This window comes from Gastrolobium bilobum, unplaced genomic scaffold, assembly GCF_033153095.1.
Source record: "Gastrolobium bilobum isolate Gb01-03AN ecotype WA unplaced genomic scaffold, APGP_CSIRO_Gbil_v1 utg10412, whole genome shotgun sequence".
NCBI lineage: Eukaryota > Viridiplantae > Streptophyta > Magnoliopsida > Fabales > Fabaceae > Gastrolobium > Gastrolobium bilobum.
The window spans coordinates 38,339-62,372 of record NW_026896943.1 but is presented as its reverse complement, the minus strand read 5'-3'; the positions used below and the strand labels follow the sequence as shown (position 1 = coordinate 62,372).

The following is a 24,034-nucleotide window of genomic DNA, read 5'->3' as shown; positions in this document are numbered from 1 at the left end:
CTGAGATTGATAATGTAACTTACACTGGTATAAAATGATCTTGATCCTATTAATAAAAGGGGCACAATATTTTTATACTGATGTAAGAATAAGAAATCTTGTATCAAATCTTAACTATTAATTTTCATGTATCTGATAGTTGTGATTTATTGGATTATATTAATTAATTAAGTATTAATTCTCATTAAATTATAACCGTCAAATATACAAAAATTAGTTAAAATTTGTTATTTTTACACCGATGCAAGGAGATGTTATCCCTTAATAAAATGTATAGACATTTACAAAACCAATTTCATCATGATCTTAAAACTTTAAACTTCTCTTGATGCTAATTTTTTATTTTCAAAATATTGATATGCAGCCAGCGACCGAGTGTCTGAAAATATTCATATTACATAAAATCAAAGAAAAATCATGTAGGTAATTACCGCTTAACATTGAATAAATTTCAAACCAAAAGAAAAATCAATGTAAGCACTTTTTTTTTAATAAATATATCAATTATTTTCTTGTTCTGCATTCCAGCTACCCTGATTTGATCAGTTTGGATAAGATGAAGGGGAAATGATTAAGACTTAATTACTAATAAATAAAACTTGCGTGGATGTTAATCTCTTGGATGCTTACAGTTTCTTCTTAATAACTAAGACGTACGTAACTTACGGCATATTTGATTCATTTCACACCAGAAATCATGAAACGATTGGATACACTTGTCCTCCCCCACTAGATGCACATACAAATAAGTTAGCATGGTAAATATTTTATACGAAAACAAAAAAAGCAATTTGGTTATTGAAGAACATGTTACTTTCACCTTTGTTGAAATGTTGTGTCATCATTTTACTCGAGAATAATTAAAGGGGAGGGCATGCATGTCTTTTTACATTCGCATGATAAGTCTCACGCGGTAGCAGAAAAGGAGAAGAAAATTGTCCACCATTGCCTACCAATATTGGTGTAGGTAAAGAGGTTTGAACTTGCTAAAGGTGACGACTTGCACAACTCTGACTTCGTCAAAAAGTACAACTATTCCCTTTTTTTTCATTTTTATAATTTTTGGGTATTAAAAAATTACTATTATAGGAATGTTGATTAGCTTATTTTTTTTTTATTTAAGAATATGCTATGGAAAATGTTTAATTAAATTATGTTATGGAAAAAATTAAAAGCAAAATCGAACATGTGGGTACCATCTACTTTAGTTAAATTCCATTCCCATAACCACGCCTCTCGAAAAGAAACACACAACATGGAGTTATGATGATGAAAGGTTACGCGTCACTAGCCACCGTTGAATTTTTTGCGTTCCATTTTAAGATATAACGAAACAAGTGTCTCCCATGATGTTATTGCCTAGTCCCACTTAACTATGTTTCAACCGTGTCCATGTGAAAAGACCAAGTGAACAATTACGGATCTATTTTATTTTATTTTTTTGTCATGAAACTAATTAAAAACATCAATTAAAGGATATATATAGGGTTCAAGACACATAAGGAATCGACCTTATCTAAAGATATTTGTATTAATCAATCAAAGCAATTTAATATATAAATAAAAAAATATTTGACACGTGTACACGGTTGAATCATTAGAATTGAACTAGGTAATTGAGACAAAGGTGAAGAAGCTAGAAGAAGACCGTGAAGAAGGGATGGTGAAATTTTATTTGAAGAAATAAATTATATTATTAAAAATTATTTTAAAAGATAAGGATTATCATCCAATATTTCAGAGGTAGAATCATTCAATTCGTTGATTAATATAAGTTTATGTATATTAAAGTTAGTTGTCACGTTGGAGTTTAGAGTTGAGGAAGAACGAAAAGACTTAATTGCCACTAATCGACGGTCAACATTGAAGGATGGAGGGGCAATACAGTGTAATCATTTGCAATTGCAACCTCCTCGATGGGTATCTTATGTCATATAATATTGTCCATATCATAGTTTCGTGCGATCAATGCCTTCGGTCAGAGACAGACAAGTTGCAGGGAAAGCTAACAAGTTTCCTTAATTAATTCTATTCTATATAAGGTGAATTTTCCACTTGCTTATCACTTCAATGAATTCCAGAAGCTCTGCTTAATTATAGTCATGATTACCTTTTGCTTATTAATAAGATAAAATAAATGGCCCTCTTTAGAATATGAGTATGTTTATTATTCCACATTGTTTCTTTAATTGGGTTGCTGATTTCCTTTTAACTCACCTCCATTTTTTAGTAGGGATTAATATTATAATAGAGGAAAGGATATACATATAATCAATTTTTATTTATAACCATATCTTAATAGTTGAAACTGAATTTAATCAACAATTTTTATTTATTGTGAAATAATAATTAATAAATTTGATTTACGAAAATAATAATTATTGATTGACGAAAATCAACGATTAAAATATGATTGTAAGAGGTTGTAAACCAAAATAAGTTGTAAGACTAACCTTCGATAATTTTATTTTATACACGTATATAAAAAAATATAATATTCATATTTTATTTTTTTTAAAGAATTTATATTTTTTTTGTCTTTCTCTTCTTCTTATATGAAATGATATTACCCCATATTGAGCCTAAAATAGTAGATAATTTAGATAATTTATCTATATTGAGCTTAAAATGACGTTATTTTAAGAGCATTTTTGTAATTATAATTTATTTCAGAATTATAATAGTTTTTTTTATTATAATTTTTTATTTTTTAACTCAAAACGACATTATTTTAGCAGCGAATGTAAATAACTTATTTACATTTACTTTAAAAACATTAAAGACATTTTGTTTATATGCGTATGTGATAAAATAATCTAATTAATTGCTTCTTAGAAAGTTTTAAACTTGAGCCATGGCTACATCTATATTTATTTGATTGTGCATGTTAATTCTTAAAGACTTAAAAGTTCCTTCTTGTTAATTTTTTTTTGGTTGTTGTCCAATCTGTTGCTTTTCCACCAATCTGACCTTTCAAATCAAACAAATTTCTTTAATATATTGAGGAGTCATGAAGAGGTTGTTTTGTCTTTGGGGTTGGTTATAATCTCTCTGGCACTTTGGTCAAAAGCCTTACCTGAGTTTCTTTTCTCTACCTGTTGAAGCATTCCTTAGGTACATCCTCATCTCTCTGTGTGTCCATTGACAGGGCAGGAACACTGTTTTGATCCGTGAGTCTTCTTCTTGGTTTCACGTTGCATCAGGTACACTTTGTCACTTCTTTAATTTCTGCCTCTAGAATTTTGATGATATGCTTTAAATTTTGTTAACTTGGGTCATTCCTTCGGATAAGAGCTGCTATCAGTTGCAATCCTAAATGATTGCTTGTGAATTAAAGAGGACTAGAGAAAAAAAAAAGGGTCTTTGCTCTTTAGTTTCTAAACTTGGTCTTTATGCTTTTGTTAAAATTTCGTTGTTCTAAAGAAAGTTTGTATTTTTTCCTTACATGGGTGGGTCTTTGCTATGCTCCCAAGGGATTTTTGTTTAACCTTTTTCTGTTTCTGCTTTTGCAATACATACTCATCTTCTGAGTTGGAATTTCAAACGAAATTGGATTTTGGTAGGGAGTTTTGTTTTGTCTTCAAATGATGCTGTTTTGTCATATAGGATTCTTTAGCCCGTAGATTCTCCCGGCCAGGGACATAAAAAGTGATAGGTGAAATCCAAAAAGTTTTATGCATGGTCATCAATTTTATCTATGTAATCAAACTGAATTGGAACCTAATTGTTGCTTGAGTCTCTTAACATAATAATTTGTGTTTACAGAAGGAGATTCATTTCTGTGTTCTTTCAGACTAGAGTAAATATATCATATTCGAAGAGCAAATATTTTGTCAACCTCGTAGAAAATCCTCATTTTTAAGTGGCAGATAAGTTTTAAGATTTAAGTTGAATGTCTGAAGAATCTTAGATCAATACGGAACTTTTTGTTTCCTGAGCTTTTTCATTTGATTTCAAGAATGTATTTGGTTATGTCTATATGGGTGTAAAGGAAAGTCTTTGATTTTTATTTTTCTCTTCAAAATACAATGAGGCCACTATGTTAGGAACGATATTCTTTGCTATGCTAAGGTGGAACTTTATCTGTCATGTCAAATCATATTTGATCAAAGCTAATAACTAAGTTTTGTTAAAAAGGAAGTTTGAATTCTCTTTGCTGGCCAAGTGAGATCACAGTTAGTACTTGAATACATTCAAAATCATAGTCGTGGTCTAAAGATCAAGTGGCAACAAATTCTAATTTTAGTCTAAAGCACACAATTGCATAAGGCTTACTTCAATTTTTAGATAAAAACTTTTGTGAATTGAAATTACTATCAACCAGCTTATTCATGAGGCTGTCAGTCTGTAAATTACTAAACTCCTATGTGTATTTAGTATGTTTTATCATGTTTATATAGATATGCTGTTCTAACTGGAAGTGTCTTCAAATTTTGTTAATCTCAGTATAGGCATCCTAGAAGGTTCAACAAGATTTCATCAGTGAGCTACTTGGCCTGTTTTACTATTTCTCAAGGTGGGAAAGGGAACAAAAAAATTAAATAAAGTGCGGTAGATTTAATTGATTGCAGAATTTATAGCATTTTCCTGACTAATCTTTGTGATGTTTTCGGTGCAGACTGAAATTTTATAAGAGCTGACTGAATAAAAGGCGAACTATGTCATTAGTTATATCTTCAGAGCTGGCTGATACATCATATAGGAATGCCAAGCTTTACTCTCTAAAGGGAACTGATGTTACACCTGACTCATCCTCCCATAATTTTGGTTCTGATAAGCACAGAAGCATGTATGAGACTGATTCTTACTCGAGTGAGAGTTATGAAAAGTACTTCCTTGATTCACCTACAGAAGAACCGATAGAACCATCTAGTTCCAGCATATCAGGAAATTCAATTCACCCTGATGGTGCTTCTTCTTACCAGCTCAGAGCTAGTTCAGGAGCTTCTATGGTTGCTAATAATCCATTTGATATTTCTTTTTCGTCTACAAGGCACTCTGATGCCTATCAGTCCAACTTTGGATCAGATTTCTTGGAAAATGAGAGCCCGGATTGCCTTGACTTTGATGGTGAAATGAGATTAAAAATACAAGAATTGGAGAGAGAATTGCTTGGTGATAATAATGATGATGAGGAGGAGGAGGAAGATATATTTGGTACTGCTCAAAGCATGGAGATTGATCCTGACATTGCTGATATGCTGCTCCATGACTCACCGAAGGAGTCTTCGTCCTCAGATTCCTATCTTAGTAGCTTCAGTAGCACCAAAGAAATATCACATAACTCTCCTCGGACCCCCAAGCAATTGCTTTATGAATGTGCTAGTGCACTTTCAGAAGGAAATGAAGAGGGAGCCTCATCAATGATAAATAATCTCCGGCAGATGGTCTCAATTCAGGGAGATCCTTCCCAAAGAATTGCAGCCTATATGGTGGAAGGACTTGCAGCTCGCGTGGCTTCATCCGGAAAATGCATTTATAAAGCTTTGAAATGCAAGGAACCTCCTTCTTCAGATCGTCTAGCAGCCATGCAGATACTATTTGAGGTGTGCCCATGTTTTAAATTTGGATTTATTGCTGCGAATGGCGCTATTGCAGAGGCTGTTAAAGATGAAAAGAAGGTTCACATAATAGATTTTGACATCAATCAAGGAAGTCAATACATAACTCTAATACAAACACTTGCTTCAAGGCAAGGTAAGCCACCCCATGTGACATTGACTGGGGTTGATGATCCTGAGTCTGTGCAAAGATCTGTTGGAGGCTTAAGTATCATAGGACAAAGACTTGAAAAGCTTGCAGAAGCACTTGGATTGCCATTTGAATTTCGAGCTGTGGCATCAAGGACTTCACTTGTCACTCCATCAATGCTCAACTGTCGTCCTGGTGAAGCACTTGTGGTGAACTTTGCATTCCAGCTTCATCACATGCATGATGAAAGTGTATCAACTGTAAATGAACGTGACCAACTTCTTCGCATGGTTAAAAGCCTGAATCCAAAACTTGTGACAGTTGTGGAACAAGACATGAACACTAACACCTCCCCCTTTATCCCAAGATTTGTTGAAGCCTACAATTACTACTCTGCTGTGTTTGACTCACTTGATGCAACTCTTCCTAGGGAGAGCCAAGACAGGATAAATGTTGAAAGGCAATGCTTGGCAAGGGACATTGTGAATATTGTGGCGTGTGAGGGCGAGGATAGAATAGAACGGTATGAAGTTGCTGGAAAATGGAGGGCAAGGATGACAATGGCTGGCTTCACTTCATCCCCAATGAGCACATGTGTGATAGAAGCAATTAAGAAACTCATTAAGCAGTACTGTGACAGGTACAAGATAAAGGAGGAAATGGGGACACTTCTTTTTGGGTGGGAAGACAAAAACTTAATTGTTGCTTCAGCATGGAAGTGACCAAGACAATTATTTTGTTACGTGAGATTCATTCTGGTAGTGTTAATGCAGTATTTGCTTGCTTGCTTAGTCTATTTGTATGTTTAAGCACAGTCCGGATCCAGATGTATACTAAGGTGCAATTTTAAGCTAATACGAACTTTCATGTTATCTAAGTGCTTAACGTGGTTGGAGAACAAGGGAGTAAATGACAACATTAAACACTGTGCTTTGGGTTGTAATGACATCATTCCTTGTTAATTGTTAGCGTAATTTTGCATTTCTTCTTTTGCATAACTTGTTCGCATAATCTGTTCAACCGTGTTGTTTATTTCCTTTAATTTCAATTTGGTTAGGATGTCACGTTGAGATGCTAATAGCTTACGGCAGTTATAATTTGTTTAAGGCCTTGACAATTATAGATGAGTGCTAATAGCTTAAGTATATAAATGTGTTATGAATTGAATGACGGTCCCCATCAGGCCAGTTAGTAATGCATTGGTGAGCCAAATTAGTTGCGTCAAAAGTTTGACTCTGAAGAAGCAATAATTCAAAAAGTATTATGTTGCTCCGGCAAAATCATAATGCATAGCACTGCATAACTTTAGATGCTAGTGGATTAAATTTGGATAGTTACAAAACTATATAATTCAAGATGCTGTTAGTATATTAATAAGTTTGTGATTCTGATGATTAATTGACTGTAAAAATATATGTAGTTATAAGTAATTGATGAGTTCTAATTCTGTTGTTACGATTCTAAATCTTTCCAACTATTTCATCTCAATTCTTTTCCCAAACGCAATTGCTAATGCTCACAAGCCCCATACTTTCCGCTCCTACTTTCAAATTTATTAATATCTGAAAAAGAAGATTATTTACTTAAAATGCAAAACCAATGAATAATTTTAGAAAGCAGAATTATTGATAAAATTCGGGGCTCTTGTATTTTCTTTCTTCTTTTTTTCTTTTTTCTTTTTTCTGATATCGTTATGAAATACATGAACTCTTGTCGTGAGACCTTACCAATAGTGGGTACTCACCACATGTTATCAAGAATAATTTCAGTCATTTTGTATTATTCATACTCAATTCTTTACACCTACAAAACACAAGGCTACCTCAGCTCTAGCCTGAACCTCTTCCAAGATTTCCACAATCTTCTCACGACATAAATTACTTTCACTCTGCTCAGCAAGCATTCTCCTCAGCCTTCATAAAGAAAAAAAGGTGAAAACAACATCAATTTTCATTCAAAACAAATAACATTAGTAAAAATACTACAACCCTAGCTTTACTCAAGTTCCAGACACAGACAAAGTCACAATAAATTAGCTGAATCTCATATCTATAATTACCTCAATAAGTTTCAATCTGTGTTGTTTGTCAACTGATGGGTTAGCTTCCATGGACTGTGGATAGCTCACACGGAACCCTAATAAGTGGTGTGACTTGGTCTAAGATCACCAAGTGATTATAAAAAATTAAAAAATTAAAGGTCACCTAGGGCAAAGGATACCATTTCAGGATCCACTCCTATTCTAAATAAGCTATGGACAATCAAATCCCATGTCAAATGGGAGATGCCAAAAGTGACATTTTCTGGTCCAAGTTTGATATAGTTAGTTTTCCAGTCCAGTTGAGAAAATTATATATAAGGACTCAAATTGGGACATATTACATCATTCAAGGGTCAAACATTAATTTGCTGACATTATTTTAAGGCGAAAACTGTATACCAGTAAAAACAAATAGAAAGATAGAATACTTAGATATAAAAAAAGGCATGCATATCTACCTGCGGACAATCGCAGTGTCTCCATGACCAGTGCAAATTATCAACATAGCATTTGCGGGTAATGACATATACAGTTTATGAATTCTAGCATCCATGCGAGCCAGAATTTCCTTCAGTTCAGCAGATGCACTCAACTTTAAGCCTTTCCCTTTTGCAAAATTCTTCTGACATGTAAGTAATGACATCATCTCTGCAAGTCTTTTATTAAAGTTCTCTGATTCTTCAGCTTGATTCTTGAAGTATGAGTGTAACTCTGTAAACTGAGTCCAGATAAAGTGCACCTTTTCATTCTTCAACTGAAACATAAAAGGCATAAAACAACACAAAAAGCATAATTATAACTTTTAATCAGAAAGGATAACACTTGAAAATATAGCCAGCTAAGACATCTACCTCCTTGTTGGTTTTTGCAAGTGCTTCATCATCAGAGGTCACTGGAATTGCATGAGCGGATTCAGAGGCATATCGTTTTACTATGGATATATCATCAATCAATGAGGAAGTTTTGCCAGATTCGCTCAAAATGGAAAGGAGCTTTCTCCGCATAAAGGATGGAGGGGAACCAAAGTCAGGCCCTGTTTCAAGAGTGAAGCCAAAAAATGTGACAGCAGTTTGCTAATTAAAATATAACAAACTAAGTAAATAAAAAGCAATAATACAGAAAGATAAAACAATAAATAGAGCTTGTCGATAAAAATCAAAATACTCATTTCCCTGCAGTCTTTAGTTGGAGGCATACATGAATCATAACTCGAAAAAATATACAATTGTCCCTCGTATATAACTACAAGTCAAATCAGCAGTTAATTGACAAGCACAATAAGACAAGAGTATGGAAATAAAAGCTTTTCTTGAAGTTGAATCCTTGAAGGTAATTTATTGAAGCAGGTCAACTTATTACTTAATAAATTAAAAAACATGGTTATGTTGTATGGGGGCTTGAAAAACACAATTTTCTATTAATAGAACAATTAAACCATGTAAAAACTGTATACGATTAAGTGTGCATGGTTAGTAACTTAAAAATTGAAAAGTACAGGCAAAGAAACATGTTTAAATTTCTAAATAAAGAATTAGGTAAAATGAAAGTTCCGAAATAGATGACTGCAATAATGCAAATAACAAATTCAAGTATCCCCAAGACTTCCCCCATGACAAGAAGCTAGCATAAATCTTCAATTACTTATACATTTTTATTATAAAATTTAACTTTTTAAAATCTTTGAATCACCCTAATTCCTTTTTCCCCATGATGAAGAAAGAAAGAAAGAAGCAAAGAGGACGATCCTTGGTATTTCAGTGAAAAAAAATTAAAAAGTTCATAATTCATGCAAAAAAGATATAATTCAGCAGAAAAACTGCATAATCTAATGAGCGCAAATATAATCACAACAAAGATAACAAATGGTGGAATTCATAAAAATTTCACTTCATAAATAGGTCTAATGTCATTCTATCTGAAACTAGAGCAAAGATACATCTGCTTTCAAAGTAATTCCGAACAATAAACAACAGCTGTGAAAGATTAAATAATGGTACAAACATTTTCTTATAAATATACAGATACGTTCACACACAGGAATGTTCACAGAACACATGAATTGTAATGCATTAACAACTTCAACAAGCAGCTTGCAGCATTAACGCATGCAAAAGAACTACTTGCCATTTCTGATCTTTAATAGTGCCAATTCCATGGTAGCTCTAGCATCTTCAATGCTGTCGTGTCCATTCCCAGATTGCTGTATCTCCCTTGAAAGAAATCTCTTAGCAAGAAACCGTAGAGCAGTTTTATAAGATGATCCTCGGGGGTGTTTGTATAATACTGCTGTGTCAATGACCAAGTCATGAGATATCTTCAATGCTAATAAATCATTTTCCATAGAATGCCCAACAAGGATAGTCTCTTTGTAAACCAGCTCTAGAAACTCTTCCTGGACATGGGTAGCCATTGAAAGAAATCAGCAAAATAGTTACAACTAAAATGGTTCAGCACCATAACAACAGTTGTGCCTAATAACCGGCATTAGATAAAGAACAAAACAAGATAACTCAAGTAGCAAAACCTGAATGTCTCTCAGACTTGTTGTCACCCCATCTAACATCTCAGATGTTATTCCACTATATCTGCACATGACATAATTATTCCTTGCTGCTGAAAATTTGTATTCAAGTCCAGGGGAGAAAGAAAAACAGCTCATATGGAAAAAAATTCACCCTTTTTATCATTTTTTCTCTCTCACCTTTTTATTTTTTAATTTTCACTTCTTTTTTTTGGCTTTGCTTTCATTACAAATTGATTGGAGTATCCCAAGATTGAAGAATATCATCCAATAGTCTCCCAATCTGTTTAGCGGTTTCTAGCACTAGAAACAACAAAATATTCTGAATACTTTTGATCTCTTTGTTTCATGAAAATTTCAACCCCACATTAAATGGAAACCACCAAGCCATACATATATATCTTAGCAACAAAACAAAAAACAATAAGCCTTATTAGAAGATTTTACAATGAGGTGAAAGTCTCAGCCCCAAAGAGAAAATAGAGAAATGTTGCTAATATAAAACTCACCCAGTAAACAGATCACTCATAAATAATCACTAACAGAAACAAAAAATTGCGCAGAAAGTGTTAGAAGCAATTAGTTTTACCAACTCACTTATGAGGAATACACAAGACATGAGAATCCACTTACCAATAGTTTTTTATTATTTCCAATATTAAATAATAAACTTATTTAGGCATGTTGGTGATACTCAAACAATCGCTCACCTTGTGTTGTAATCAGTGATAGCATTTGAAGGTTTAACCAATTTATCCATCAAAACCTGAAAAGATAAAATTCAAAGTTACAAATATTAGGAAATCAGCCATCATGTGCAGGTAGCTGTTCTCAATTTTAACGAGTTAACCAAGTCTTAATATGTAAAAAGGTTACTTCAAGTTCGTAAAGATTGTAAACGAGAAGGAATAAAGAACACCGAAAACAGAATCTCAACGCAATAGCATGCATCTTTTTGAATGGCAAATATGTAAAAATTAAGGTTCCTTTCTAAGGGCCAGAAGGCAATGATATCCATGAAGTGGTAAGCAAAATAACATAGAATTTCATGATAAAGGGCGCTCAATAACTTCTTCCAAGTTCAACAATCTTCAGTAAGAAGAGACATGCCAATTTATATATACCTCAATGAAAATAGATACATTATACATAGAAACCAATGCAAGATATAAAAATTTGACTAGTCATAATAATTGATTGAAATGTAAGAACTAATAGCCATGCCTCCTAAAATCAGTAGATGCATTTATTTTACAAAAAGGAGTTCAGAAGATAAATTCAGTGAATACCTGTCCTTTGACATCCACTAGAGTAACTCTTGTCAGCTCAAAACCCTCACTTGTTATGCACTAAACCAAAAAAATAAATAAATATAAAAAACAAGAACAACAAAGACTGACAAGAAACCCATTAAAAATGCCATAACAACTTTAATTTGTCTTAACATATAATGAACTTTAAAATTGTGTGTATTCCAATAAAACCTCAATTTATAAGATTTTCACTTACGTCCATTCCAATTTCGTAAATATGAAATGAATCCAGTAGTCCTCTTAAACAAATAAAACTTGGTGTATCAATGGTCAATCCCAATTAACGATGCAATTTTGCGCTAAGATAAATAAGGCAACAACAAAAAAAAAAAGCAAATTAAATTGCTGGAGAGATAAATAACTATCATTCCCTCATAGATGTCCAGATTTGAAGGGAATCTCAAAAACTTAGCTTCATAATTTAAAAACAACACCAATTTGTTTTGCAGATCAGGAAATTGAAAGAAATTTTTATACAATATCCCTCTAAGATTATGATACACAAATCACCAATCTGCTGAAGCTGTGGGGTGTACAAATAATAAATCGGTATTAACATGATAATTCTCACTCTAGTAAGCAAATATTCTATAAGCTGAGGGAGTGACTGATACGATTTGTATTAGGAGGAAAAGGATATTCCTATTGGAAGAATATACTCAGAGATTAGAAAGTTAGTTAGGAGGTGGTTAGTTATTTAGGTGGGCTGATTTTGTTTGCATAAAAGGGGGGTGTTGCCATCTCTATTCAGAAAATATCACCCCATCTCTAATAGAGAGGACAACACCCCTCTTTTATACAAACAAAACCGACCCACCTAACTAACTAACCACCTCCTAACTAACTTTGTAATCATTGACTATATTCTTTCAGAAGGAACATCCTTTCCCTCCTAATACAAATCGTATCAGTAACACAGTTTGAGTATGTTTCCAAAAACACAGAAAATTGCTCCCTCTGACTGATAAAATCTGGATAAGTTTATCATCATCCAGAACTTCATTTCTAAATGATAAAAACAGTATTATCTTCAAACTAAACTGTTATTGATTGACTTACCATCTCACAATCAAGTGCCAACATCTCATAAAAAGAAGATCCCAAAGGAGCGGGCAAAGTAGAAACAAAGCCTGTATTAAATGCGCAAAAAATAAAGTGTCCTGTAAGCAAATGGCCATAAAGATTGGCACATATAATTGGTAGCGGAGCAAAAGTCACCTGGCTTATTAACAGAATATCCATTCTCTTCCAGTTCTTTCTCTGTTAGTGTATAGTATGTAACAGGGAAAGGAATGTCTTTTGTAAGCTCCATAAATGATAGACTGTCAGTACAACCACAGCCTCCTTCTGCATTAAGATGTCATATGTTTCATATAGTGACCAAATCCATAGGAGTTATATAACTGCTTTGAAATGATAGTGATGCAATCATGTTTGTGGCCAGCAAAAGAACTTTTCAAATAAAGTTGCTTCATGTACAAAAAGCAACACACTAGAAGCAGGAAACTTTTAGTAATCTTTTTAAATATGAATGGACTATATAAAGGAATCAATGGCCTTCACTTGCAGTTGCATTGTCAGATTCAAAACTTTTTTTTTATTTAAACTATAAGAATGGTGATCTTAATTTTTCAAACTCGGATCAGTCAACATTCATAAACTATACACAATAGTTTAACGGAAAAATTCCAGATTAATGCTAATTGTTCTTGCTATGATACAAAAACTCCTAAGAATTAATTAAGAGGCAAAATACAGGGACCGACATCAACTATATCAGGACTTCCAACCATTGTAATACTTTGACTGGGAGAGTAGAAGTATAAAAAGGCAGTTCAAATAGCTTTATTGACTCCACAGCATTTTAGACAAAGCCTTTCTAAGAATTTTTGTCCATTCTCCTCCTTGTACAACTTAAACTCAGATTCAAGACCTAATTTCCCCTAGCAAATGAAACTTTTATATAATGGTTTGAAGAATGAAAACCTTGTCGAGATATCAGGGTAGACTTCCTCATAACTGAACTATTTTGATCTCTCTTTCTTTTCACCTTGCATGTTAGGAGTGCATCTATTGTCTGCATACCATCTGATACACAGCTAGCAAAAAAAAAAAAAAATGGAAAAATCTAAGTGTAGAGGAACAATATTTTGAAGGAAATAAGAAATAAATACATTTTCTACACACCTAAGAGCTAGGACTGGCCTTGGTTTTCCGCACAATTTTTTAAAATTGGGAAGCATTTTAGACTGTGACAAGAACAAAGCTGCATCCAGGCCTGGCATATAGAGCATAACCACTTTAGGAATAAGAGGTTTATTCTGCAAATCGTGAGTGCTGCATTATTAGTAATTGTACCAAAATAAAAAAGTGATATGCTGTAAGGGCTAAAAATTGAAGGTCTGTTGCTATTTTAACTAATACTCCATTCGAACTGTATCAATTCATGCAGTTCCAACTACCATGAGTACAGGAGCAAAACGCACTTGATGAAAGCAGTTTGAAATACAGTAAGTACTAAACAATTAGAAATAAAATTTAATTGGTCATATATTCTGTTGCCAAGATATTTGTTGAAATAAAAAAATAAAAAATATATTTGTACCTTGATGAAAGCCCATGATGGCATAAATCCTTCACCAAGGACCCAAGTTATAAGTCCTTGAATGTCCTGTTTCACAATAAAAACCCCAGTCATAATTATTTTAATTCAAATTTCAAGTTACATGGTGGTGGTAAGAACCTACATTAAGATTCAGAGTTGAATTATCTTCAGGTGACTTGAAAACAATATCTGCCTTCCCCTGCAATAGCACAGCCGATTAAAATAACTCCTGTTCATTATACACTGAGAAAACAAAAAACCCTCTTCTGAAGAAGGAGTTTTAATAAATAAATAAATAAAATAAAATTATGATTGAATAGGGAAATAAAAGCATAATAAAGAGAAGAAAAATTACTTGGGGACCATAGACATCGTAGAACTTGCTACATTTATTATTAGGCGTAGAATCCTCTTCGCTTTTCACCTCCAACCCCTCTGAGGATTCCATTCTCTCCGCAGCTTCTACTCTTTTTTTTCGTTGGTAAACTCTCATACTGATTCAAAACTCTCAACACAAACTGGTACGGATTTTTCATCCCCTTTCGATAATAATGGGCCTAAGCCCAAAACAAAAACCCTTACAGCCGCCAGCCCAGCCTCACACTGAACTCAGAAAAAGAATCATTTATTTTACTCGCGTTAAAATTATCAATAAAAGAAGCATTTATTTTACTTACTTGTTTTTAATTTTAGTAAGAAAGGCATTTCATTTTCATGTTGCATTTAATTTATTTATTTTTATTTTTTATTAATATATTTTTATAGTTCCGTGCCCTAACCCATTGTCGGAGAGAGATAGAGAGAGAGATGTCTCGGTCGTTGGTGCAGCCGATAGGGCAGAAGAAACTAACGAACGTGGCGGTGGTGCGTCTGAAGAAGCACGGCATGCGTTTCGAGATCGCTTGTTACCCTAACACCGTCCTTTCTTGGCGTTCCGGCGTGTAAGTTTCCTTTTCATTTATTAGTATTATTACATTCCATAAACTTCGAATTTAGCTATTAATTATAACAACAGGGAGAAGGACATCGATGAAGTGGTGCAGTCTCACACCGTTTATACCAATGTTTCGAAAGGGGTTCTGGCCAAGTCTAAGGATTTGAACGCAGCGTTTGGGACAGATGACCACTCCAAGATATGCCTAGAGGTGAGGGTCCCATCATGTTTTGTTTGATGAAATGTTGTGTGTGTGTGTGTGTTTGTGTGTTTGTGAGTGTGTGATGAAGTGATTTGTGGTTGGTTGCAGATTTTGAAGAAAGGGGAACTTCAGGTTGCTGGGAAAGAGAGGGAATCGATGCTGTCAAATCAGTTCAGGGACATTGCTACAATTGTGATGCACAAAACTTACAATCCAGAGACTCAGCGCCCTTACACTATCAGCATGATCGAACGTCTCATGAGGGAAATCCATTTCGCTGTTGATCCAAACAGCACCTCCAAGAAGCAGGTCTCTCTTTTATAATCTTCTCATTTCACAATTTAACTCATTCCCAATTGTGTGATGATGATGATGATGATGCAAATTTGTTGTTTTTTTATGTACAGGCTCTGGAGTTGATTCAAGAGCTTCAAAAGCACTACCCTATAAAACGGTGTCCGTTGAGAATAAGAGCTGCTGCTCCTGAGGACCAAATCCCTTCCCTTCTAGAAAAGCTTAATGAGTGGAAGGCAACTGTTCTTTCTAAAGAAGGATCTGCTGCTCAGTTATCTGTTGTAAGTCCTCTGTATTCATCCTCTAACTTTTGTTTGCGGTTCCATTCCACTTTCAGTTTAGCTTAGCTACAATGATTGGTGGTGTTGTTATATATGTGACCTTGAGTTCACATGTTCCAATCATGTAATTAGCTTCTTTTGCAAATGTAAGTTACTAAAGACTATAGACCCACTCAATGGGTTTGACCCTTCTGGTGGACCTTGAACATAGCGGGAGCTATTATAGTAGCAGTAGGTTGCCCTTTTAACTCCTGCTATACTATGTCTTGAAACTGAAATTAAAGTATCATTATGTTAATGGTTTAAAAGATTAGGCCGTTAACTTCATTTTCCTCCATTTTATGTGGTTATTGTTTTCGAGTTTGAGTTTACGCTCATCAGCAAAAATAAAGCTGGAAAAAACATGACAAAATATTCAGTTGTTGCTGTTAGCAGATTGTGTCTGATATTGGGCATGTGGTTGTTTTTTCTCATTAGTTATAGCCATGTTATATCTGTAAAACGAAGAAGAGTACTAACCTATGCAGAATTCAGTTTCATTTTTTGATTTCTTTTCTTGCCTGACCCTCAATCCCAACCAAATAAAATCACTTCCCGTTAAACCCCGACTAACGAGGGTGGGGTAAGGGTAATCTTTGTACGCAGTTTTACCCTTACATATTTGCAAATAGATTGTTTTCCGGATTCGAACCTGTGACCTTTCAGTCACAAAAGAACAACCAAATAACACATAAAAAAGCAAATGGGAAGTCTATTTCGGTAACTGTTCCATGATTCTTCAGTTTCAAATTTTGTTAATGTATAGTCCCTGTATAATAACATTAATGGTTGAAAATGAAATCCTTTCTCAAATTTCTGTGTCTAGTGTGTCTACATATATGGATATGTTTGTGGTTAATCTTGAATCTGCTAACTTGTTGAGGAAAATCGGTATAATTCCTGGTTGGGTTGCAGGTTTTTGAATTGGAACCTGGTCTATATAAGGATTGTCATGACTTTGTTATGAATACCATGCATGGAAGATTTGAAGTTCTTGCACACTCTCTATATCTGGAGGGAGATACCCATGTGGAGCAATACAATGAGCATGAGGATATGCCTGCCCCATTGCCCAAAGAAACTCGGGAATCTGTGCTTGAACTGAATGATAAACTTCAAAAGCAAACAATTTCATCTACGAGTAGCCCTAGTGAGGCACAACAACAAAAGCAAAACAAGTGCAACACATGCAATGTTTCTTTTGAAGACTCTAAGCTGTACAGAGAACACCACAAGAGTGAGTGGCACAAGCACAATATGAAGCGTAAGACAAGGCAACTCCCACCACTTACTGAGGAAGAGTGCGTGGCAGACATGGAATTGGGTGACTCAAAATCTGATTTGAAGGATTATTCATTTTGAGTTGATAATTAGTGTTTTAGAGATGTTACTAGGTTATCACATTATGTCAAGCCTTGTGTGTATACTTGGTCCAATTTTGTCAGCATAGTCTGGGTTATTGTAAAATGTTAACATGGAAATCCTGAAAATGAAATTACCTCAAACATGCTCCATTCGAAATTACAAAGATTAATGCACTTCGGTTTTTTCTTAGTCTTGCAGTATAGTAATGTACCATGTATATGAAACTGAAGATAGCTGTACATTTGTTTCATCAGGGTGGTTGTGGTTTAAGGAAATGAAGCAACTTGTCTTTTATGTACTGTTTATAAGCATAATTGATGTTTTTTTCTTTAATTCAATTTATGTATATTCTAATTGGGTTCTAGAATGAAATTAACTCATTGATCAGGGTTCTGTTGAAGGGCAAAAGATTGACCTGGTTCTTGCTAATAGTGTTGCACAATCAGTAAATGCCATGTGGTGTAAAAGTTGTAGGTCTGATGCTTTGTGCTATTAATTGTGGAATGATCAATTCATTTTGGGGGCACCAAGGATTTGCGTACATACATTTAATCTTAATCTTTTTAGGGTTGTGTAACAACCTTTTTTTGTAAGGTTAGTGTCATATTCTCTCTTTAAGAAGCATAAACGTTGATACTCTACGTAAGCTTGGTGCTTAGTGCATGATATTGAAATAAAATTCTATATAGTGAGTTTCTCTTTAAAATGAATAAATAAGAATGTATTTACTCTAGAATTTAAGTAGGTTAAGATTATGATATATTTTAAATTAAATTAATTGTAAACACACTATTATTTATGGGAATGAATGCTCTCATGTGATATGAGGTGATGTGAGAAGATTTTAATCATTTACATATAAATTTTCACCCTTGATTTGAATGTGTTCTCTCATCATCATTGATTTGTGTTTGCATAGTTGAGATTTTTGCACATGATTTCATGTCATGATTTAGTCATTTTAAAAATAAGTTCATTTTAAAAAAATTCTAATCCCAGGATATTTTGTATTTATTATAAGAAACTATGAAGGCATGAACACAACGGCAGCAGAGGCTTTACTAATATTTTCAGCTAAGGAGAGCGAGAGAGAGAGAGGGAGGGAGAGGGAGGGAGCCATTTTGCATGATATGAAAATTTAAATCATAAATTGATACTTAGAAAGTTGTGTTTGAGCATGTTGTTTAGAAATATATTGATTATAAATGGGAGTAGAATGTCAGGAATTGGGGATGAACTTAATTACAATAAACAAGCATGAAATGGTTGCATAACATTGCACGACTAAATATATACATCATATCGGAATAAATATTTTACGAGAAAGTATATTAATATTTAAATTTGATATATAAATATTTACATTCACGGAATGAAAACTTTATATTAATGCATATTAATATCTAAAACACAGAAGAAAAAAATATTAATAAAGAAGAACAGTCATATCTTCATTGCATAAGTAAATAATTCCAAGACACGAAAATGAAAACTTTATGTGAAAGCTTATAAATAACTAAATCACTGTAATAATTTGAAGCCGGGATCAAGCCATCCGTATATGGCTCCAAGGCAGTATCTTCTATTATTTGTTTCTCACTCATGAGACAAAAGACTAGCTGTTGAATCTATTATATTAACCACTAATTAATGATAATTCAGTTCATTTGCATAATTCTCGTGAGATATTTGATGGAAGTTGAAAAGAAAGTCGTGAAGCCACTAGAAATGATTTTGTGAGGAATTTAAGTAAGTTGTATTAAGTTATGAGTTCAATTTTTATTTGTATATATAACCAAAAAAAAAAAAACAGTGGCTTAAATCATTTGACAAAAATGATTTAGCTAGGTCGTGAAAAATGTGTATTTGACAAAAAAACAGTGGCTTAAGTCATTTAAACGAGGATAACATGCTCATTTAATGTTTTTGATGGATTGTATCTGTTCTTTACCTAATTAATTTGTCATTGCTAGAACTTTGTAGTTTGCATCATAAGTGACTGATCTTGTTCATGAGTCATGATGTTTTTTTTTTTTTACCGTAGGATCCTTACTGGGATAAACTTCTGAGACTCTGACAAAGTGACAATAACTCCTACCATGGCTGTCCTATTATTCCTGAAAGGAAAAGACTCTGAAGAGTCCATTTCATTGGGAAATATATACAAGTATTCATACTACCATCATCATAAGAAAGGTTTTTTCTTGAAATAATCTACCTTCTCACAATCTCACAGTATCCTTTATCTGACTATATATTAATACATTTAATTTGTACTTGAACCAAAATATTTGACCTTGCAATAAGCTAGGGGTAATCACCATCCTTCGTAACTCTTTAAGTGAATCTAACTTCAATAGTATTGCAAACACCACTTGTCATTTTGTATGCTAAATTTGAAGAGATTGATCATATAACATCTTGTCTGTTCAAAGATTCTTACAAGCACTGCTACTAATTTCATACTTCATAAGAGCTTTATAATCAACTCTGAGCTTCAGAATTTTCCTCCACACATTCAATTACATTTATTTTGATATCTCGGAAAACTTGTGCATGAGAAGAAAACATTTACCCATGGACCTTTGGCAGCGTTTCTAACTAAATGGGTGATGGGGTTGTGTGTCATTTATGCCTGGTCCTAATCATTTACTTCTAATACGGACAAAGGTTCAGCAATCCAGAGACAGAATACCAGAAACCACTTCAACCTATTTTGTCAACATAGTCCCGCTTAAATTATATGTACAGAAGTCCTAAGAGATTTTTAAACAAAGAATTAGAGAGAATTGATTGAAGTGGTATATATTTGGTTCCGCTTATGTAAATAATACCATTGGTTTAAAAAAAAAAGAAAAGAAAAGCAAATAGCATCCAATGTACTTAGCCTGAACGGGTCTGTTGGTGATTGTGAGAGTCTATCCAACATACTTAGGAGGGGTGCCACGTGAAGGTCTATCAAAGTGAGAGAGTCTACGTCGTTACGTGAGATGGGCCCTGCTTCCAAAAGGACGGGTCTGTTGGTGATTGTGATTTGCGAGAGAGACTATCCAACATACTTAGGAGGGGTGCCACGTTGTCTATCGAAGGAGTGCATTATTTTTTTGGATTTTATAGTATGTACTACCAAATACCAATACATAATTTCTGTTTGGAAACAAAAATATTTTTTACTTTAAATTCATTTGAGCGTCTACTTTAAAAAAAATAGAAATCATAAAAAAAGTTAAAAATTTATTTTTTTAAGAAATTAAAAATTTTCTTTTAAAAAAAGTAAAGTCAAAAGTCAAATATTTTTTCAAAAGTTAAATATTTTTATAAAAATATAAATAACTTTAACTTTTATAAAAAAATACTTCTAAAATAAAAAAGAGATACAAGTTATTTATTCTATAAATCCAAATAAACGAGCTCATAATGTAAAAACAAAAAGATTATTTTTCTTTTTCTCGCTCCAATAGACTAACTGCTAGTTACTAAGGTGACATAATTTTATTGGTTTGTCGCACCTACATCTGTATTATATTAAAAATTTTCCCTACCCAAGTGAGAGTCTCTACTTGGTTATGTGAGATGGGCCCTACTCCTAAAAGAAGTGGACTGTTAGTCTGTAACCTGCATATGTGAGAATAACAAATATAAGATTTATCATTAGTGCTTACCATAGTTAAGGGAATATAAATTATAGTACTTAGCATTTAATTATATTGGATTATTGGTTAAATTGCACTATTAAAATTATTTATTAAATAATTAAATATAAATTATAAATTTATATATTTTTTAGGTCATGCAATTTAACTAATAACTCACTAACTCAATATCTCGACTGAATCGATAACCGATTCAAATTTAATATCATTGATAAGAAATCAACATATGCATAAGAATAGCATAGTAGCATAGCCCTTCATATAGTAGCATATGTATAACAAACTAGTATTCTGAATTACCTAAATGTACTTAAAACTCGGCTCGAACCGGTCGAATTGACCCATAACCTAATGAATCAGTCATCGAACCCGTTCAGATCAAGCATTGGACCGGTGATGCATTGAATCAAGTCAAACCCGATCAAAACTCGGCTAAACTCAGACAACCCAGTCAAAATCGGTGACCCGATCGGGTTAAGCATTTTTTAAAAACAAAAACAAAAACCAAAATTATTCCATCTTGTCATAAAAAAATGTAGAACTCATTTTAAAAACTTTTTATAATTTTATTTGCTAGTATACTCTTTTATAAAATTTCAGCTCCCACTACCAAAGTAATTTGCGAAATAATAAATTAAGAGAATGTGACATATGTCATTTTAATATAGATGAATTTGAAAAATATGAATTCAATATTATTGAGAAGTATGTTTATGGAGTTTTTGAATTGTAATTTAATTTGACATAGTAAGAACATGCATTTTCATTTATTTATGTTTCATGTTTTTGAACTTATTTAGTGAACCTTATTTAATTCATTTTAAATATAGAGAATATAATTAAATTTATATGTTCATACTTATTTATATTTTTATATATATTCGAGTCAACTGATTCTACCAGTAACCCATCGATTTGATCAGTGTATTATTCTACCAGTGACTCATCGATTTGATCAGTGACTCAATATCCTAACGCAATCGATGTTCGGATCGAGTTTAATAACACTGTCTAATAATATGTTTGTGCCCCTTGATTTCGCTGTCCGATTTTATGTGTTAGTCTCAGTTACCGAGAAGAATAAACATGCAAACAAGAACTAGAAAGAATCATACATGCATATATATTGTCATTGTGGTCTATACTCTGTACTTTGTAAATTTATAAAGTACTAGTTTACTCTAGGACAATCGAAACCAAAATGTACCAGTTCGCTTACAATGTTGCTATTTGAAAGCTGACTTAGTACTGCAACCTCCCGTTCAGAAGTAGTAAAAATCAACTAGTACATAATCAGCATTCACAATCTCAAGATTCTTGGGCAAAACGAACACTTGCATTTATCAGGGCTATATTTTCTACACTTTACCTTTCTACTCTCGTACAATTTTTTATGTATTCTTAGAATAATACACTCAGCTACCTAAATTTTGCTATGAAGTTAATATATCAGGACACAGATTCAACTTTTTAAATCACATGGCCACATGGATAAATATTTATTACAAATGGAGAAGAAAACTTTATGTAAAAAGGCATTCAAAAAATATAGTATAATATTTGCATAACATTGATAAAAAATTTACATGTAAGTATGTTAATATCTAAATTATGAGAATAAATATTTATATTACAGATAAATAAGCACTTTACATAAATTTATATTACTATCTAATTCATACAACTAAATATGTATATTACAAAAGAATAAAAACATTACGTAATATATATATCAAAAAAATATTTTTGCAGTTAATGCAGATAAGTTATCTGCATTTACTTTCAAAACGATGTCGTTTTAGGATTGAAATATTAAAAAATTATAATTATAAAGACTATAATAACCCTGAAATAAATTAAAATTAGAAAAATACCATGATTTTCTCCCTAAAACGACATCGTATTGAGCTTATTGCAGATAACTTATCTGCAGTAATTGCAGAAAAAGCAAACCCTATATCAGAAAAATATTTTAGCAGTTAATGCAGATAAATCATCCTCATTTACTTCCAAAACGACGTCCTTTTGGGGTCAAAATTTTTTAAAAAATTATAATTATAAAGACTATAATAACCCTGAAATAAATTAAAATTACAAAAATACCATGATTTTTGCCCCAAAACGACGTCGTATTGAGCTTACTGCAGATAACTTATCTGCAGTAACTGCAGAAAAAGCGAACCCTATATCAAAAAAATATTTCAGTAGTTAATGTAGATAAGTTATCTGCGTTTACTTCCAAAACGACTTCGTTTTAGGATTGAAATATTAAAAAATTATAATTATAAAGACTGTACTAACCCTGAAATAAATTAAAATTATAAAACACCATGATTTCTGCCCCAAAATGACGTCGTATTGAGTTTACTGCATATAACTTATCTGCAGTAACTGCAGGAAAAGCGAACTCATATATCATAAAAATATTTCTGCAGTTAATGCAGAAAAGTTATTTGTATTTACTTCCAAACCGGCGTCGTTTTAGTATTGAAATATTAAAAAATTATAATTATAAAGACTATAATAACCCTGAAATAAATTAAAATTACAAAAACACCATAATTTATGTCCCAAAATGACGTCATATTGGGCTTACTGCAGATAACTTATCTACAGTAACTGCAGAAAAAGCGAACTCTTTATATATATATATATATATATATATATATATAGGAAAAAATGTTTATCCTTTTAAATGACACAACTTATATCATTTCACTCTCACAAAGGGGTGAGACCCACATCTTTATTTTTTTGTGTCCACACTTTCTCCACATTTATCTATCTCTTTCTCTCACTTAAAATGACACAATTTTACATCCTTTAAAATGACATACATTTTTTCCATATATATATATAGGGTTCACTTTTTCTGCAGTAAGCACAATACGACGTCGTTTTGGGGCTAAAATCATGGTGTTTTTGTAATTTTAATTTATTTCAGGGTTATTATAGTCTTTATAATTATAATTTTTTAATATTTTAATCTCAAAACGACATCGTGTTGGAAGTAAATTCAGATAACTTATCTGTATTAACTACTGAAATATTTTTCTGATATATAAATCACAAAAGTAATTTTTATGTTGTATGTT

General features: G+C 32.7%; 3 protein-coding genes across 8 annotated transcripts; 2 read left to right on the top strand and 1 right to left on the bottom strand.

Annotated features, from left to right (window-relative positions):
• The first annotated feature begins 3,044 nt into the window (after positions 1-3,044).
• LOC133302911 (scarecrow-like protein 1) lies at positions 3,045-6,633 on the top strand. Of its 3 annotated transcripts, XM_061502736.1 has the most exons (3): positions 3,045-3,203; positions 4,447-4,516; positions 4,619-6,633. In XM_061502736.1, the coding sequence occupies exon 3, from the start codon at positions 4,659-4,661 to the stop codon at positions 6,411-6,413; it is 1,755 nt and encodes a 584-aa protein (XP_061358720.1). In that variant the 5' UTR covers positions 3,045-3,203; positions 4,447-4,516; positions 4,619-4,658; the 3' UTR covers positions 6,414-6,633. The 3 variants fall into 3 exon arrangements, with proteins under 3 accessions (XP_061358720.1, XP_061358722.1, XP_061358721.1); XM_061502738.1 differs by lacking the exon at positions 4,447-4,516; XM_061502737.1 differs by lacking the exon at positions 3,045-3,203 and having other exon boundaries at positions 3,486-4,516.
• Positions 6,634-7,334: 701 nt separating this feature from the next.
• On the bottom strand, positions 7,335-14,654 carry LOC133302913 (small RNA degrading nuclease 5). Of its 4 annotated transcripts, none has more exons than XM_061502743.1 (14): positions 14,527-14,654; positions 14,314-14,370; positions 14,172-14,237; positions 13,748-13,887; positions 13,553-13,665; positions 12,785-12,907; positions 12,626-12,696; positions 11,543-11,602; positions 10,964-11,019; positions 10,257-10,317; positions 9,857-10,124; positions 8,584-8,765; positions 8,191-8,486; positions 7,335-7,604 (listed from the first exon to the last, which is right to left on the bottom strand). In XM_061502743.1, exons 1-14 carry the CDS (start codon positions 14,617-14,619, stop codon positions 7,481-7,483), a joined length of 1,710 nt encoding a protein of 569 aa, XP_061358727.1. In that variant the 5' UTR covers positions 14,620-14,654; the 3' UTR covers positions 7,335-7,480. The 4 variants fall into 4 exon arrangements, with proteins under 4 accessions (XP_061358727.1, XP_061358725.1, XP_061358726.1 ...); XM_061502741.1 differs by having other exon boundaries at positions 12,785-12,913; positions 13,754-13,887; XM_061502742.1 differs by having other exon boundaries at positions 13,754-13,887.
• Positions 14,655-14,940: 286 nt separating this feature from the next.
• On the top strand, positions 14,941-17,571 carry LOC133302916 (uncharacterized). The gene is made up of 5 exons (XM_061502747.1): positions 14,941-15,112; positions 15,187-15,316; positions 15,416-15,616; positions 15,715-15,882; positions 16,837-17,571. Exons 1-5 carry the CDS (start codon positions 14,979-14,981, stop codon positions 17,281-17,283), a joined length of 1,080 nt encoding a protein of 359 aa, XP_061358731.1. The 5' UTR covers positions 14,941-14,978; the 3' UTR covers positions 17,284-17,571.
• Positions 17,572-24,034: the final 6,463 nt, after the last annotated feature.

Excerpts from the sequence above, each read along its gene's own strand:
- LOC133302911 (XM_061502738.1), top strand. The coding sequence starts at position 4,659 with ATGTCATTAGTTATATCTTCAGAGCTGGCTGATACATCATATAGGAAT.
- LOC133302913 (XM_061502743.1), bottom strand. The coding sequence starts at position 14,619 with ATGGAATCCTCAGAGGGGTTGGAGGTGAAAAGCGAAGAGGATTCTACG. Across the intron at positions 14,371-14,526 it reads ACGATGTCTATGGTCCCCAA|GGGAAGGCAGATATTGTTTT; the intron begins GTAATTTTTCTT and ends GTGCTATTGCAG. Across the intron at positions 13,666-13,747 it reads GTCCTAGCTCTTAGGTGTGT|CTGTGTATCAGATGGTATGC; the intron begins AGAAAATGTATT and ends TTTTTTTGCTAG.
- LOC133302916 (XM_061502747.1), top strand. The coding sequence starts at position 14,979 with ATGTCTCGGTCGTTGGTGCAGCCGATAGGGCAGAAGAAACTAACGAAC. Across the intron at positions 15,113-15,186 it reads CTTTCTTGGCGTTCCGGCGT|GGAGAAGGACATCGATGAAG; the intron begins GTAAGTTTCCTT and ends TTATAACAACAG. Across the intron at positions 15,617-15,714 it reads ACAGCACCTCCAAGAAGCAG|GCTCTGGAGTTGATTCAAGA; the intron begins GTCTCTCTTTTA and ends TTTTATGTACAG.